The sequence below is a fragment of the Coptis chinensis genome, chromosome 5 (genome assembly GCF_015680905.1).
Source record: "Coptis chinensis isolate HL-2020 chromosome 5, ASM1568090v1, whole genome shotgun sequence".
NCBI lineage: Eukaryota > Viridiplantae > Streptophyta > Magnoliopsida > Ranunculales > Ranunculaceae > Coptis > Coptis chinensis.
The window spans coordinates 70,875,080-70,893,241 of NC_141460.1; the positions used below are offsets into that span (position 1 = coordinate 70,875,080).

The 18,162-nt window shown below is 35.7% G+C and overlaps 1 protein-coding gene across 5 annotated transcripts; it reads right to left on the reverse strand.

Moving 5' to 3' along the window:
* Window positions 1–484: 484 nt before the first annotated feature.
* Window positions 485–5,563, reverse strand: LOC147498673 (two-component response regulator ARR2-like). Of its 5 annotated transcripts, none has more exons than XM_086560589.1 (7): window positions 4,726–5,563; window positions 4,136–4,288; window positions 3,642–4,022; window positions 2,598–2,674; window positions 1,225–2,403; window positions 1,063–1,106; window positions 485–973 (listed from the first exon to the last, which is right to left on the reverse strand). In XM_086560589.1, exons 1-7 carry the CDS (start codon window positions 4,895–4,897, stop codon window positions 946–948), a joined length of 2,034 nt encoding a protein of 677 aa, XP_086416715.1. In that variant the 5' UTR covers window positions 4,898–5,563; the 3' UTR covers window positions 485–945. The 5 variants fall into 5 exon arrangements, with proteins under 5 accessions (XP_086416715.1, XP_086416717.1, XP_086416714.1 ...); XM_086560592.1 differs by having other exon boundaries at window positions 716–973; window positions 1,063–1,103; XM_086560591.1 differs by having other exon boundaries at window positions 485–1,103.
* Window positions 5,564–18,162: the final 12,599 nt, after the last annotated feature.

An 18,162-nucleotide genomic window follows, 5' to 3' on the forward strand; every position in this document is an offset into this window, starting at 1 on the left:
AACTCTCGGGGATGTGAATACAACTGTTCACTTAGTGATTGGAATGTCGTGTATATCCTGTTCGAAGACTCTGTATCGTGTTTTCAAGATTTTTGGTTTTATGTAATGCACAATGTTCGCAAAAATGTGGTTTCAAATATGCGTGCTTGTGTGAAAGAGAAGCATAACATGAAAACGGTTGGAAATGCCATGCAAGACTTTAAGAAATTGAAAAAAGCATCACCACATATCAAGTTTATGGAAATTAACTTGATAACTTTTTGAAGTGCGATCTTTTGGCCGTCTATTAGAAGATGTTAATGGTTCTGATGTACAAGTGTGAAAGTATTTCCTCGTGAAATCAAAGATTGTTCTTTATCTCTTGCATCCTTACTATCAGTAAAGTTTCACCAACGGGAAAGAGAAATAAAAACACACATTTCCTGAATTGGCATAATCAGATCAAAGTGAAGTCATTTAGAAGAATAAATACAAGCAAAGGATCTTGAAGAACAATATGTATCATTAAGCAATGAATTGAAATATTTACAAAATAGTCATTTCTTGAAGAACAAGCTTTGATCTGTTATTAGAGTTAGAAAGACTGTCCCCATTATGCAGTACTCCTAAGGAGGTCTGGAAAGCTTATAACCACATCAGCAGATACGTCCAGCCAAACAATCAACAAATTCCCTAAAACTAGAAAGATAGTACTCGTCAGCCTGAGCTACCAGAAGCGATCAAAAATTGCACACATGCTTTTGCATACGATGCAGCTGTATCTCACGTGATTTCAGTTTTCGAGGAAGCGGAATCCACAATGAACAAACATAAATCTCCAAACCTACTTGCACGTGGATATGATAATATGTACTTAATGCGAACGATCAAAGTAGAATATGCACAGAAGGAATAGAATGCCCAAGCGGTATTAAGCCGCTCTGGTTCCTGATGGGGCATGAGCTTTCACACTCCTCTCCGGGTGAAACAAGAACTGCATGGAATCATCCATCACAGGAAACATAAGAACTGAAGACATAGTCTTGGATAAACTCTTAAACTGGAATATCATCAATGGAATACCCGTCAAAATTAAAATCATTATCAGCCTGTCCAACTCCTTGCTGCTGGAAAACAAAATATATAAATATAAGATGAAAAATCATGGTTTCCAAAAAAAAAAAAAAAAATTGATGCTAAACAATGCCCAGAAAAACTATGGAAGAGGACTGTCAAGAGAAGGACCTGTTTGAGAATCGCACTCATGAGATCATCTTGGTCAAAGGGTTTACCAATGAACGTGTTGTCGCAGTTAAAGTCACCAAAGGTTTCACATTTCACTCTGAATGCACTGTCCAGCGGGGGTCTGTTACCCAATTGTACACTGCTTTCTGAAGTCCCAACCTGATTCTCTTCTCCCAGGGAAACTATTGTACTCGAAGAAATAGATGCATTACCATTAAGTGCGCTCTTTCTGCCAGATGCCAAAACTGGTGAAGAAGCTTCAAAATTTGAATTGACATTACGTATTTCCCAATCCTGCATTTTGTTCTGGGGTTGCTCATTAAAGATCCCATAGTTTGTTGGAAAGCCTCTGGTACCTTTTACTTCCAAGGTTTCCCTATCTTGAAACATCCGTGTTTGTTGGATACTCGATACCCCGGCAGTGATACCCTGAGGAAAACCAGCTGCAGGAAGTTCCAAATTGTGGTTCATCTGAAAATCAAGGACAGGAGAGGCCTGGGAACCTAAAGTATATATTGCTGCTCTACCATTTGAGATGGGCATATTTCTTCCTGAGACTCGACCTGTTAACTCATTAGAGAACATTTGCTGCCCCAAAGACAAAGGAATACCAGAAGGATGACCACCAGATAACTCATTCAAGAACTGTCCCCTGGATCGATTTTGAGCCACTTGCACCATCTGGTTTCCATGGGCAGTACCATTATGGGCCATTGTGTGTGCTCCAAGAGATGCTGGTAAACTCATGAATCCTGTGGCTCCTCCATTGACTTGCAGACCCATGCTACTGGATGATTGGACAGGCTGCTGCAACTGGGGTAGCTGCTTGGGTTCAATAACAGTCGAGAGTCCATGATACAGATTGACTTGTTTATCATTATCGTTCTGTGGTTGACTCGCTCCAAATCTTACTTTTGAAGCTTCAAGGTTGAAAGTGTTCCTTTGGTCCATAGGTGGCGTTCCCATGCCAGTGTTCACAGCTGACCTAGTGAGTCCTCCAGCTTGTAGTGTGGCGAAACTATTTGGAGGGAGTTGACTTGAGACAGCCAGAGCATGGAGATCAAGCCCATCAAATGAGGACATTGACCCAAAATTTGCTTCTTGGGAACACAAAAACGGAGTGTGTCCACCCTGATGCTGTGAAACATTACTTAGCCTTCTAAGATAGAGACGATATTTCTGTACATGTCCATATCAAAGAGTAATAAGTCTGTGGAACTAAACAATGTTATAGCACTAAGAAACAAGGGGAAGAAGAAAACATAACATGATACAGATGAAAACCTTCAGAGAGCTAAAAATATTGTTTTTATTATTATACTTCTTGGTTTGGTATATAGAATTAGAGGTTCTATCAAACGAAAATTTCTTACCTGTAGGTGGCTTGCAACGTTCTCTCTAGTGAGCCCAGGAACATTCATGAGCTCAAGAATTTTCTTGGGAACAGCCTCTGTATCAAAGAAGAAGGTTTGAAAAGATATTCAAGACCAAGAAAACAAACACATTTAATCTTAAGTAAGAAATAACAATTCTAATAGAAGAAATTTAAAACATTCTTGTTTTTTGTTTTTCGAATGGAAGACTGAAAGAGTAAAAATACAAGCACAACAAATGAAAGGGGGCCATCAGATACAAATCAAGTTGTTCTTCAGATGGTAAAATTTGGAAAATTTTAAAAACTTGAAGAATCCAGCAGAAATTACAAATAAAGCAATCTAATACGTTTTCAGCCTGAGAAATTAACAGAAGCCTGCTTTCAGAATGAAACATGAAGAAGACGAAGTTAAGCCACTAATGAGTCGATTTCTAGTTTTCCTGCCTCAAACTTTTTGGACGCATATATTGTTTGGATACCTTTCTATCTAGACATGAACCATTTTGAACCTAATGCAACCCTGACCTAGACTGGAAAATCATATTACAGCATATATTTGCGACTCTGCCCTAGCTTGGTTTGCCGGGGAGAGCTGGTAGGGTGCACAGCTTCTTTAAATAAAATTGATATAGCCATTATGGCAATAAATATGAATAGGGATTAAGTACAGAAAGAACTTACAAAAGGGAGGGGCAAACCGTGTCAGGTCTCTGTTCCATCCAACCAGATAAATCTAACTCAAGTGTTAGATAATTACAGAATATAACAGTCCTTATTATGTAAAGAGTGAATAGTAATAGCTTCCCTAAAGCAAATCTAATTAGTAGGAACAAGGTTCAGAATAACTTCAGTTACTACTTCATTTCATACTGAAACGAAATAGAAGTGAGAAAGTAATATGAAGTTAAAGTATAATTCTTCGAAGAAACAGAATCAGTGAGCAAGGACAAAAAACTGCATAGTTCACCAGTACACTCCATGATATAGAGAGAAGGAATGAGCATAACCAACAACGAAAAATAAACGGGTACAAAATGCTTACTCTCTATGCCCAATTGGTTTACAGCTGCAACGAATTGTTGGTGTAATTCGACTGACCAGACCACCCTCGGCTTCTTCAAAGTGGAAGAATCATCTCTGTCCTCCGCTTCATCTTCCTCTTCCTTTCTCTTCTTCGAGTTTTTCCAACTTCCTTCATTTGCTGAGGACGAATAATCAAGGTCGTCACAAGTTTTACGGTTACGGTCATTATCTTCAACACTGCCTGATTGCTCCAGTTCTCTCAATTCATTCCTCCTCTTCCGGACTACATGCTGCCATATATTTTTTATTGCCTCGATTCGAACTGGTTTGATTAGGTAATCGCACGCGCCATGTGTGACTCCTTTCATGACCACCTCCTTCTTATCATCCACTGACATCACTGCATGAGATTATAGGAATTTGGTGAATAGAAAACTAAAAAATAGAATTCGCCCAGCTTCTGAATTAAAAATTGAATTAAGACATTCAGTGAGAAGCAATAAAAGTACTCACTGATAACGGGCAAGTCCATTTCTAAGCCGATGTGCTCAAGGAGCTTAAATCCATCCATGTCAGGCATGTGAACATCACTTATAACAAGATCAAACAACAACTTTCTTTCTCGCAGCATCGATAATGCTACCACCGCTCGCGTACAAGTAATAACTGGAGAATTACATCAATCCACATATGAGCCCCCACATACAATTTTGTTCATAAGAAGAAGAAACACCCAGAGCATGACCACAACCTATTTAATCAGGAGATCTAATTCAATTACACACATGACCATAATGAATATAATCCATATTACATTAAAAATTCTAAGTTGAATCTTTTTCTTCACTGACATATTTAACAATGATACTCAAGGGTATCCAAAATAGTGAGTATCTTCTGATGTGATGTTCTATCATATCTTTAATATGGTTCTCCTATTTTTTTCTGTTTTCAATACTAAGATTCCAACACAATCAAATCTATCTTTAATTCTTACCAAACTACTAAACAAACAGTTATCTCAAAAACAAAAAAAAACATCAAATACCAAAATTCAGTCCCAGAACAGAAACCAAAATCTAACAAAATATATGTATATATACCTTCATATAGACAATTCCGAAGCATCTTTTCAAGAATCTTAAGACAAGTAGGATCATCATCAACAACAAGAACACGAAGACCAGCTGGAAACTGATCAGAAACACCATCACTTGTTTTCATACTAACACTAGAATTACTTCCACACATCACCCCACCCACACTTGTATCCATGTTCAACTATAACTTTTTTGATATATAAACAAAAACAAACAAGCCCCAGACTCCAAATTAAGTTTAGTTTATAGTCAAAGACTCAAAACTCAATAAAGTATTGATCTTTTTTCAGTTATTTGATCACCATGTTATTATAAGGAACAAGCATAAGTAGAAGGTAAAAGCATATAAGGATAGAAGAAGACAGGTTATTATTAAGCTTTGTTTTCTTTCTTCTTCTTCTTCTTTCTTCTATTTCACTCTCTCTCTCTTCAAAAGATGGATCCAGCTCACCAGCCAACCAAAACCAGTATTGTGATAATTTTTATATTTTTTGGGATTAAATTATTTTTTTGGAAATAATTGATATCTTTTTAGAAACTCTTGATTTTATGTCATAAATAAATGACATTTCTTTTTTTTTCCTAATGTTAACGACCAATAAATTATTTTCACAAATTTTAATATTTTTTCTTATTTCCAAACTAAATAGTCCATTGGTTGTTTTAACTTTCATGAGTGAAACTCGACACCCTCAAGAGAATTTGTATGCAAATTATAGGTTTCGTTAGATTATTTAGATTCGGCTGCATACAAATTCTCTCTAGGGCGTTTAAAAAAATTGAGCTTTATATTTTTGTATCGAATTCATTTTACTTGAAAAAAAAAATTAATGAAAAGAGTACAGCAAGTTGTTTAAAGTGCTGTTTTAAAAGTAGGAAGTATTCGGATAATTAGGAATATATCCATAAGAATATGGGAAGTACATTAACTGAGGGTTTACTAATGTAGCACATGCCATATTTAGAGGGATTTTAAGATGACAAGGGGGGGTCTTAATCTAAAGGTATCTCAACTTCTAGTCAAAAATCCAAAATTATTCAGAGCTTAAGTACGTTAGAGAAAAGTGCTTAATTAAAGATTCTTCACAATCTCATTGTCAGTACTGAATTTGGGGTTCAAATTGCACAATTTGATCCTTTCATAAGAGACAATTTACTCATCAATCAATAGCACAACAACAGAAATACCATATGCATAAGAAACTTTGAAATTTCGACAGAATGTACGACACACGAGAAAATAAATCATATCAATTTTTTTTTTTTTTTTTGTCAAAAAATAAAACTGACTGCTATTGCCCAAAAATAAATTCATTTTAACATCTGCCCAAAATGTATCCATAAATACCTAAAGATTTTTATATTCTTTTGTAGATGAAAAAGTTAGTTTGGTATCAAAAGAAGTTAGTTTGATACCACAGAATCTCGTGATAATATACCTAAGCTAACCGAGCTATTATTTTGAAGCTAAGTTGACGGAATTACCTTAAAACATGCAAATTTTCTAACGGCACTGTCAACTTTATCTTTATTTTTGTTCATAATTTAACTCATAAAAAATTAGAAAATATAGGCTTTTAAGAAAAAGGAATATATGTAACTGTGAGCACTATTTCATGCGCGCATTAAACTATTGTCAGGTGAGCTTTTGCAGCTCCAAAGTGGATGGGGTTCTGCCACGTGTCCATTACAGTTTAGTAACTTTTATCATCTTTTGCAAGTTGATCTTTTGTGATGTACCTCAATGATGAGACCTACGTGTCACAGTTGTGTGGCATAACAGATTTTAGATTGTGAATCAATAAATAATCAAAAAATGCACACATGGACCTGGTTCATTTAAGGAGTTGCACGGTTGCACACCAAGCCTCTTTCTACCAATCCACATCAGCACGACAACTGCAATAACATTAACGTGTGGGACTAGAACTGAGTATGTGAGTAGTTGGTGTGTCAGAGAAACACGTGTGCGTGTCGTTATGCAACAGTGGGCCTTTACTCTAATAAAGTCCAAAACATTGTGGCCTTGTTTGGGCCCACCTTAAAGAGTTTGAGTTGTAGAGGCCCCCCACTTATATGTAGGCAGTTGTCATGCATCAAAGAAGGGAAGGAATTGGTTCTTGACGTTGAAATTGGGACATTTTTACTCATGGTCTCATGGCTTAGGTGATGTGTTGCTTTCTCTTTCTCAATTAAGTTGTTGAATATTAGGTGTTATTATTGTCCCTTAATGGAAATAAATATGCAGCATGAAGCCCAAATCAATCCTCATATCTCATTTATCATGAAAATTATGGATCCCTATATCTTAATCATCAGAGTGCAGACTGGAGTATCATAACATCTATGTAAAGCACCTACAAGCTAACTGAACACAAAGAAATGCCCAAATATTTCGTAACATAAAAGTGCTATCACGTTTGATAGATCTTAGTTACAACTTTAAACGTTTCTGTCCTATGGCTAATCACTTTAATTGGGAAATTCATTCCATTTTTATTATTTCAAAGATAGTAACGTAGAAGTTGCAGATGTTGGTCTTTGTCACAAACTAAGAATTCATTGAACTGTCATCTTTCCGCAGACTGCGCGCAGTCCATACTGATTTCAACATTTCAATCAATTTAGATATATCTACTAGTGTGATGGTAATGGAATGATTAAAAGTAACCATACAATAGGAACGGATCAAAACGAATAACTAGTCCATGAAGGCGAAGTTTTGGAGATGTCACTAACAGCTTCACTATAGTTCTTTCTTATCTGAGTACCATTTATAGTCCATACCGCAGTATAGCGGAAATGGACTTCGAGCCACGAAAATGCACATTAGTTGTGAGCCAGATTCAATCAGTAGTGCGTTTGTTTATCAGGAATTAGACTTGGAAGGCATGAAATCCAATAGAATTGGATTCTAAGAACAAGTCCAATGGAGAGTTGCTAAATTGGGTTGCTAAAAGGTGTCACATAGGCTTTTTAGCTTGCCCAGCCAAATTTGGCACCCCAAAATCAAAAAATCAATCCAATCGCGTTTTCTGTTTTGAAGTGCTAAATGATACGGATGGCATAGTTTTTGTCGTCCGTCCATTATTTTATAACTTAAATTGATTTTTTTTTACGGACATCACAGTTTCTGCCATCTGTTGAAATTTAACACATGGACGGCATAAACTCCCGAACTTATTATAGTAGCTTCTAGCGAATTGAAGGTCTTAACTTTGGCTGGGTTTTTAATTCCTTCCAAATTTAAGACCCTTTTAGCAGTCCCATTAGAATGACATTTTTGTGGTTGAGATGCTATATTTGTCTTTAGCAACCCATATAACCCCCCATTGGACTTACTCTAAATAGACTCCAACTCCTTTTATTAAGTCTTTGAGAGACCCTTGATAATCTAATTGAATTATAGACTATGGGAATCGGTTTCTTATTTCTAATCCAAAAATAAAAAAATAAAATAAAATGAAATGAAATAAAGGTGGAGTCTGCTAGAGCATCATCAACACGCTGCTATTTTTTATTGCCAATGTGACAGATATCAATTTTGTTCACCAATGTGTTGTCAAACACTTGTTTCTATCTCAGCAATTGTTAAATTCTCGACCAAGATACTCATAAATTTAATAGCCACTCACACGAGTCAACTTTAGCCGTCCAGATGGTGGACGGGTCAAATTTTGTCGTTCATAAGGTTTGGCATTTAAAAAAAAAACCGGCTGTAATAAAAAAATTCATCATCATTTTTTGAATTTTTTAAACATGTCAAGTTTTGTCGTTTCAATGTTTTGATTTTTTTTTTAGTGAAAAAATTAGGGATAGATGAGACAACTATTCCCGTTTGAATGTTTTTATTTTTATTTTTACTATTATTATTATTTTTTTTTTTTTTTTTTTTTGCACGTGACAAGTTATGTCGTTCGAAATAGAAACCAAAAATATCAAAAAAATGTGTTAGAGCATCAACAAAGCATTGTTAAAATCGATTTCTAATATGACAGTTGACAAAAAAATTGGCAATTTCCATCCCCAACGCGCTGTCAAAACACCGTTTTTATTTTAACAATTGTCAAATCCGAAACCAAATTAGTGAGAAATATAGAAATAAGTCGCACGGGACAAGTTGTACGGTCCAAGAGTGGGACGAGACAAGTTTTGCCGTCCAGCATTTTTTTCTTTTTTTTTAATAAAAAATTCAAAATGGCTCGATTTTGTACCATTGGGCCTGAACGGATATATTTAGATCCGTTGGCTTTGTGGCCTATATATATTGTTTCACTACCTCACTTATTTTTCACCAATTCACTCATCTTTCTCTCATATTTCTTATTTTATTAAATGGATCACCAATTCACTAATCTTTCTCTCGCCAATTCACAAAATATGGAGCGTCATCCTCGTCCAAGACGTAATTGGGAATTCATCCCTACTGAAGATGAATTATATATTGTGTCGAGCACATATGGTTGCACTTGAAGGAATATAACGTAATATTGCGTTGTCAAATTATGAACCTAGGCGAGTTATTTGGGATAGAACTTGTGAAATATTCAGACAGGACGACAATCGTGGAGGTATAACCAATAAAGTCTTATTAGAATAATTTGAGAGGATTTGCAAAAATTGTAAGAAATATCTTACCTTGCAGCGTGCACTTAGGATTGTTGGTGCTTTCAATAACGATGAAGAGCGAAAAACTGCTGCGAAACGTATGTTTCTAGAAATTAAAGGAGTTGAATTTGTTCATGAACGTTGTCTGGATATTCTTGGACATGTACTTGAGTTGTATTAGATTATGTTTTAGCGTACTAATTTATTTAAGTTTTATATTGTAATCTGTTTTTATCGTTTACGTGTATGTTTTTCTTTAAATAAAATTGTATTTTGTTTTAATGAAAGTATATTTTCTTGAAAAAATGTGTTTGTTTATAAGTTGAAATTAAAAACAAATCAACTCAACTAGAAATGAAAAACATTACAACTTAATTTGAAATAAAAACATAAAACATCTTATAAAATTATACATAATTAAAAACACAAAACAATTAAAGACAATACACTACGGAATTAAACAATGTATAAATATTACATATCCTACACTTAAATTCTAAGAGGTACGACTTGTTTCTCCACCACACATTGAAGGATTTCATTTATCGCACAAGCCACACCTAGGGTAGAAATCTACTGTTTCCTTGCAAAAATGACATACAGGTATGTCAACCTTTTTTTAATGATAAATGTTGATATTTGAGGGACTACATCACACTTTAGAAGTTTGTCTTCCAATGTTACATCATCATTATTAGTTATGACCACTATTATCATGTCGTTGCATTCAGATTTTGGGCATTTGATGTTAATGTATGGACATGAAGTAGCATAATGACCAACTAATTCCTTACACTACTGACAAATCTTAGGTGTAGAAATGTGGACAATATTTGATCCGCCCATATTGGTAGTTGAAGTTGAAAAATATTAGAGAATGAAAATGAGAAGCTGAAGTGAGAAATGAAAATGACTTTGAATATATAGGCAAAGGCCCAACGGATAGAAATATATCCGTTGGAAATAAATGCAAACTGATATAAATTGATCCCCCTTGGAAATAATACAATGCAGTTTTGGCTTGAAGGCCCATGTGCTTATTAGTCACGTTCACATGGGCTTGATTGTTCACATGAGAATTTCTTTGTCTACATAACAAAAAACATGTATAGATTCTAAACTTGCTGTAATAATTAACGCAATAAATAGATTCACTATCCCCCAAATATCTTGACTTTAAATTAACGTAATGTAATGATTAATTAATGCATAAAAAAAATAGGCATAACCTCTTTTGTTTAATCAACATAATTCATATACCTAAACCTATTCAGATTCTCAAAAACATGTCCAAAAAAAAAAAAAAAAAAACAACAACAATAATAACATCACTAAATTATTACATAATAGTGCAATATAGCACTATGGAGCACTGCCTTGACTGCTCTGGCCACTCTCTCTCCGTTTTCGCCCTCTCTTATTAGGAGCACTGTTTTGCTGCATGATATTGGTAGCTATTTGTCACACCCCGAATTTCGACAGAATTCGGAAAAACAATATTTGTTCCCGACTCTTCGATCTTCGTGGTGTGACACACTCTCAACTCCCAAAAACCCATAAACAGTTTAAATATGCGGATAATTGAAAACCAATAAAAATTTTAACTTAAACCAAAGTCCTCTTCATTACAAAAATTTACAAATAATATTAGGTTATAAATCTCTTTTCAATAACTCTTTATTTAAATACAACTGAAAAATATAAAACAACATTTGTCTCAACTAAAAATCTATTACACCTTAAGGAAAAACAAAGCCTATCCTGAATGCGACGCTAAAGCAAACCACAATCAGCAATCAACCTTCTTCAACATGAAACCTGTCAAGACTTATCAACTGTGTTCATTTAATGAACACACCCGATAAGCAAACATGCAAACCGGGTCAGCATTATAAAAATGCTGGTGTGAGTAGCTCTAAAATACAACATATATTTATACATATACATACGCAATCCATAAGGCAGTTAGTTCCTCTCCCGAAATTTTAACTTCCAACGACTAATACAACATCCTTAAGTACAATAATTAAAGGCGGTAGTTCCTCCACTGAAGCGCCTGAACTTCCCACTAACCACACAACAAACTATACGCATAATAAATAAGACATGTAGTTCCTCCATCGAGGCGCCTTAGATTCTAAACAAATAACCAACCAAACATATTATATACGTACCGCATTTCATGCTCAATCACAGAGTGGGTCGTCTCTGTCTAAGTAATTAGTTTGACCCACCCTTCAGCAAAGCCATATACAATCATATATCTAAAGATATATCATTAACCAATATATTACCATAATTATATTAATTAAGGCTTTCTTTACGTGTCCATAAAATCACGTCGTATCTATGTCTTACCTAGTTTCCCTGGCTACCACAATCGCTTCCCAACGCCGAACATGTACATCCACATGCCTCCCCTTACATAATGAACCACTCCGTGCGTAACTACCCTAAGTGGGATGCCGCACACCAGGTAACCCTCACACGAAAGCCATTATGTAAGTACTGCCACTATTCGGCATAAAATATCGCGCGTCTCGTTCTATTTTGCGAACGGAATAATCAAGCCACTATTCGGCTACGCCATAAGGGTCATTCAGCTTTACTGAAACGCCAGAAGGGCCACATTACTTACGCCCGAAGGCCATTCAGATTCACTGAAACGCCAGAAGGGCCAATCAAATTGCACACGCCCACACAGGGCAAATCATATGAGTTGTGGTAGCTAGGTTCTAGGATTTTCGTTACGTAATTTATTCAAATGTCATACATTTATGACTCATAAAAAATTCCCCTATATCACGTGCAGGTCAAATACCTTATTGCACTAAGCCACAATATTTATAAATATTTCAATATATCTCATAACTATTTTCATTCTTTCACGTGCCAATATATTATTGCACTAAGCCACAATCCCGTGGGCAAATATTCACCAATACTATACTACCTAATAGTAGCATCTCACATATATAATAATGAAGTGTTTATACATTTATTTCTCCAAAACTATTGCATTTAATATATATATATCCCAACATATTATATAATGTCACAATTGCTTCAAACGTATCGCATACATTTTTATAGCGTTTTAGGAATATTATATCTCCTAAAGTTTCTATCTCGTCACGTGTCAAAATATACACAATATCAACGTCAAATCATTTTTAGATGACAACCAAATTTATACAAGCTTCCACAACATTTTAGCATTTGATTTGTCCATACAATTTACAACATAAAACGTAGCACAATTAAACAGTCCACAGTTCACAATCAAATCCCAATACTAAAGTCCATAAATCTAAGTTCGTATATAATTGAATACTCATAAAAACATATATATCTAAGTCTTGTTATCAGAATTCCCCTCTTATTACGTGCCAATATATTATAGGTTTTACACACTACCTACGTCAAATCTTAATTAGATAAAGACAAACAAAATTATACAATGTTTGATAATATTTTATTACTATATTTGTCCATATTCTTAAATATGTGAAAAACTGGAAAAGTCAACATTCCACAGTCAACGGTCAAAATCAAAGTCAACGGTCAAAGTCAAAGTCAACACGTCATGGTCAAAGTCAACACATCATGGTCGAAGTCAAACTGTCATTTCTATGTTCAATAGGTTCATGGTCATAGCCATGGTTCATGGCTAAGGTCAAAGGTACATGGTTCATGGGCTCATGGCTAAGGTCATGGTTCGGACCCACTAGCCAAGCCCAAGCCCCAAACCTTATAACCCAAAAGTCTAAAATGTTGAAAGACCCATTTGGATCTCTATTAAGTCCTATGGACCGCCCCAAAAGATATTAGAAACCGCCCAAAACTAATTGGAAAAGGCCCAAACAAAACAAACTAAAATCGGGCCCAAAAACCAACTAAGGCCCAAGACCAAATAATATAACTTTGGCCCAACCCAACTAACAAGCTAAGGCCCAAAAACTGAAATTAGATTTCGGCCCAAGCCCAAACCGACCTACTGTTCATCTTCTCCAACAGTTCTCTACTCCACCACCACCAAAATCGACCACCGCCAGTACCGATCGCCACTCCTCCCAATCTACTCGAAAATACTCAGGGGAAAAACCCTCACAACTTTAATAAAACAAAAATCCCCAAATCCTTCAATCCTGATTCTCCATCAAACTAGATCTAAAAATATTATCGCCGCCATTAACGCTTCTCTCCGAGCTTCAGCAGCACCACCTCACTACACGACCCAATCACCAACATCCCATCCCAACAACCCATTCAAGTCCATCCAAACAACTACAGACGACAACCCTTTCTCCATACTGAAGCGTCAGCCATTAACGACTTCTTCAGAGCGTGAACAGCTCGTCCAATCACCAACAACCAACCTCTAGCACTCACTCAAACCCCTCCCCACGAATCTACAACCCATCATCAGTCCACAACCAAACAAAAACAACAATTTACAGTTACATAAAAATGGTAATGGCAATATCTTGGTCCTAGCCTTGGCTGCCATTAACGACCTCTACAGAGCTCCAACAGTTCTATTAAGTATTTTAACAGTTTAACACTCCAACCGAATTTACCAAATACAACAAAACGCCAAATAAAAACAGGAAATTTAGTAGTAATAACAGACATAAACCTTGGACAGAGAAAATGTCCGTATACACCGAAAACTGTAGATTTAGTGAAATAGTAAAAATAACTACTCACCTTAATCCCAAGCTCCACGAATCCTCCTAGTCTGAATCGTCGCGTTCCAACGCTCTAGAAATCCAGCATCTATCTCTGCCTCCATTTTTATTATATTTTATTCTCTAAAAACCCTATTCCCTATAACAATGTGATTATATACTTGGGTTTGAAACCCAAGACCAATACAAACTCGGGCCCAGAAACCAGGCCCACGTATCCCAAATCCAATCCAATCAAATTTTATATAAATAATTAAATTAATTAATTAATAAATAATTACGTATTTTAAATACGGGCGTTACACTATTCTCTAAAACATCAACACAATGCAATTAAAATCTAAAATTTGATATATAAAAAAAATATTTGAAAATGTAAAACATATAATAAAATTACCAAGGCTGCCAATTCATTTGTCATCTCAGCCATCCTATGCTTAGCGTTTGCTCTTTGCGTTCGTTCTTCGTCTAAATAGCCATAATATTGTTGAGTATGTTCAATTAAACTAGCTCGAATCCCCTGGTTGATTTGCATTTCATATGATAATTGAGCATGCACTATTTCCTACACTGTGTCAATATTGTATCTAAGTTAAATATACATAGTGTGTTTAAATTAACATAATGAAATATAAATATACCTCATTAAACTGTTGTAAGTCAGGTACAAGCACCGAATGCTCCAAGTGAAATGTGCTCTCCATTCCCTGAGAACTAACAATGCGGTATGACCATGGGTCGTATGGATCGATCACTAGGTGGGGGTGTATAACCATGATAGACTCCAAATATTCTTGTGGAACTTGCAAGTTATGGGAATTCGACGTCTCGTCTAAAACTCTGACTAGTTGCGACATCTGCATATTTGCACCTCTATAAAGTGGACCCGCAAATAGGCTTCCCCTATAAACTTTTCGCCAATAAGTGTCATAATCAAGAGTAGAGTTCACATCAACATAATCAATAAAACTCGGTCACGCACTCTCAATGCGATACCGTTCAATCAAATTCTCTGATACATCCATAGCACGCATATCTGTGAGCGGGGGAGCAGGAATATATTTATATCCAATGGTCTGCATAGTCACCATATCTCCAAGGAACCAAATACGTATATCAGGGGCTTGCAATATATATGAATATTTTTAACGACATTAGAGTACTATGCTGATAGATATGCATATTCTCAAATTGAGAACCTTGTCACGGACTCCAAACAATATATCTCACACTTTTCATCTCTATTTGGATCCTAGCAGCTTGAAGATCATTATGGACCCCATCCCTTAATCTAACATGACCGTCTACAGCCTATCCCTGTGAGCGAGGCTATAAGTTCTTATCCCAATCCTCTTTCAGTATAGGGTTTAAGCAAGTCAAATACTCATACCACCAGTACTGAAATAATCAAATGAAAGTGCATCTAATTTAAATTATATAATATTTAACTAACAAAATAAAAACTTATATCTTAAAAGTTAAATCCTATTGAATTAGTTGTAGTATCCAAGTAATTCTGTTGCATTACTTTCCAATTTCATTTATTTGTACAAACAAATCAAACCCTGTATATAGGTGTGCCATAAAAGCACCTCTCCAGTCAAAATCATCCAAGTTATCAAGGTCTGCCAAAGACGCTAACCAACCAGCCCGAATCCCAAATTTTCTTGTTGTAAAACCCACTTGGCACAAAAAATATAACAAAAAAATCATGATAAACTCATCCTCTTCTGCAAAGTTTGGGTCCAAGTATAAGGCGTCAACTTCATGTTCTAAACAATATTCATAATCTAATTGATGCATGAATATTTCTCTGATGGGCAGGTTCAAAATGTACCTGCTATCCATATTCCCTGGAACAAGTCTACCTTCAAAATCAAACAACGAAGGCAGTAGAGTCTTATACCTTTCAAAATCATATTCGATACTTGAATCAAACAAAACTGGCTTCTTCTCGCCCACGCTTAAACCCATCAGCATTGTAAAGTCAAGTGGTGTGATACCAATCTCACCACATGGAAGGTGAAAAGTGTGTGTGGTGTGACACCATCGTTTCGCTAATGCAAATATCAGTGGACGATCAGTCTGAATGCTTGTACATGATATTAGTGGACCAAAAGGTGTTCCCAAAATTTAAGCTCTTACGTGCGCCATATCGTCCCCTCTTTCCACTAGGTGACTCCATAAGTCTTTAATGTTCAGCATTGCGCATCTCCATTTCGTCGAACTCATTTTCTACACGTTGAGGCATTTAATCAAACAATTAGTATACAATAAATTCTAAACACGATTTTAAATAAAAATCAATTGAACAACGTTCATAAACTCATACTTACTCCGTCAGTGTTATATAAACACGAAACATGTTTGTTTGGATCGGGAGCCAACGTCGGATGATCAATAATACTCAATATCCTCGAAAAATTGAAATCATTTTCCGGTACGGGTTCACCCTCGTTTTCCTGAGGATTTGAACTCCCCGACCCACGCAGAATACTTTTCTTATGTCCAGCTCAACGATGTTGATCCATTGCAAAAAACTAAAAAAAAATTGGTTGAAAAACGAATATTGATTTGGTGATTGAAGGAGGGGGTTTGAGTTTATCTCGCCTATTCCTATGGGATGAAATGGTACTGGAAGCTTGACAATGCGTGCGTTTAAAAAAAAAATGTTTCAACAGAGACGGGACAACTTTTGCCGTTTAAAACAAATTTTATTTGGAACGGGACAACTATTCCCGTCCGAAATAAAAAGTCCAAATTTTGTCCGAACGGCGTTGGTGCTTGAGTTGTTTTTAGGAATTTTGATGGACTAAAAATGCTGAGGGGTCACAAAAAAAAAAAAAAATAGAAATGTGTTGATGATGCTCTTAGTACATTAACTGGTTTTCGCAATTTTGACTGAGCTAAAATACTGATGTGTTGCAATTTTTTTAGCAGCGCATTGATGATGCTCTTAGAGGATTATATACGACAACCAAACACAAAAAATTAAGCAGGAATTGAATTCCGATGATTTATAAATGTTTGCCAAACACACATTTTGTAAGTTGGAATTGAATTATATTCTAATCGATTCCATTCCAATTGGTTTCCAACTCCATTTTATTCTTGATTTGTTTCCAATTTTAGTTGCCAAACGCACTCCAAGATTACTTCCAAGACGTGGTAAACCAAAAGGAAGTCGCACTGCCATCATGTGCTGAAAAAAATTCACGGGACAATGACATATTGACACGTATTGAACTTTTTGGGACCAATAGTAAAAAGGGCCCTCGGGCCGCTCGGGCTGGCCCGTCACATGGGCCGAAAAAGCCCTCAAATTTAAGCCCTCATGCAATTTGAGGGTCTGGCCGGGCTGGACCGGCCCTCATGTTTTGAGGGAAGGGTAAGGGCCTAGATATGAAAGCATGAGGGCGGCCCTCAACCCGACCCTCAAAGGCCCTCACAACGCCCGCATTAAGGCTCTCACAACTTTTCTATGTAATTTTATCTATATTTTGTTAAAAAATACGTAATTGTATAAATAGCAAAATGAAAAAGTATGTTTTATATAAATTAATATTTTGTGTAGGCAGGTGTCGACTAGCAAAGTCGGTAAAACCTTTGGGTGATGATACCAGAGGTCTGGGGCTCGAACCCCGCCATCATCAAAGAGTTACTGATCTCATTTAAAACAGGTTTGCCAATAAAAATGCTTTGTGTAGGCTCCTCTAACGTTACATGAAAAATCTAGTTCAAAATAACAATTGTTCCATTGTCAAGATATGAACCCCGGGTCACTTCTCCATGTATAAGCAAAAATAAAATATGAATCAGAGTGACGTGATATAAGTAATGAAGTTTTTAATTAACTTCAACTAATCAAACACAAATTATTCTACAACCTACAACACCAGATCATATTTTCGGTCTCATATACATTTCTTATTGATTCATGAAATACATCGGCACATAAAACCTAAAAACGAAACTTTTGGATTTTATTACCTTACAAATTTTAACAAAATTATTAATTAAGTACATTAACCAAAGTTAAGTTTGAGAAAACATATTATTTAAACGTGATAATTAATTTATCGCATATCAATTTAGCAAGACTATACTGTAAATAAAGAGTTTAAGAGAGTAATCAAATCCG

What these genes read in the sequence shown, in the direction of transcription:
- LOC147498673 (XM_086560589.1), bottom strand. Translation starts at nt 4,897, where the DNA reads ATGGATACAAGTGTGGGTGGGGTGATGTGTGGAAGTAATTCTAGTGTT. An exon ending in AAACCAATTGGGCATAGAGA is followed by an intron (nt 2,675 to 3,641) that starts GTAAGCATTTTG and finishes TCTTTGATACAG; the next exon opens with AGGCTGTTCCCAAGAAAATT. An exon ending in AATGATTTTAATTTTGACGG is followed by an intron (nt 974 to 1,062) that starts GTATTCCATTGA and finishes GATTCCATGCAG; the next exon opens with TTCTTGTTTCACCCGGAGAG.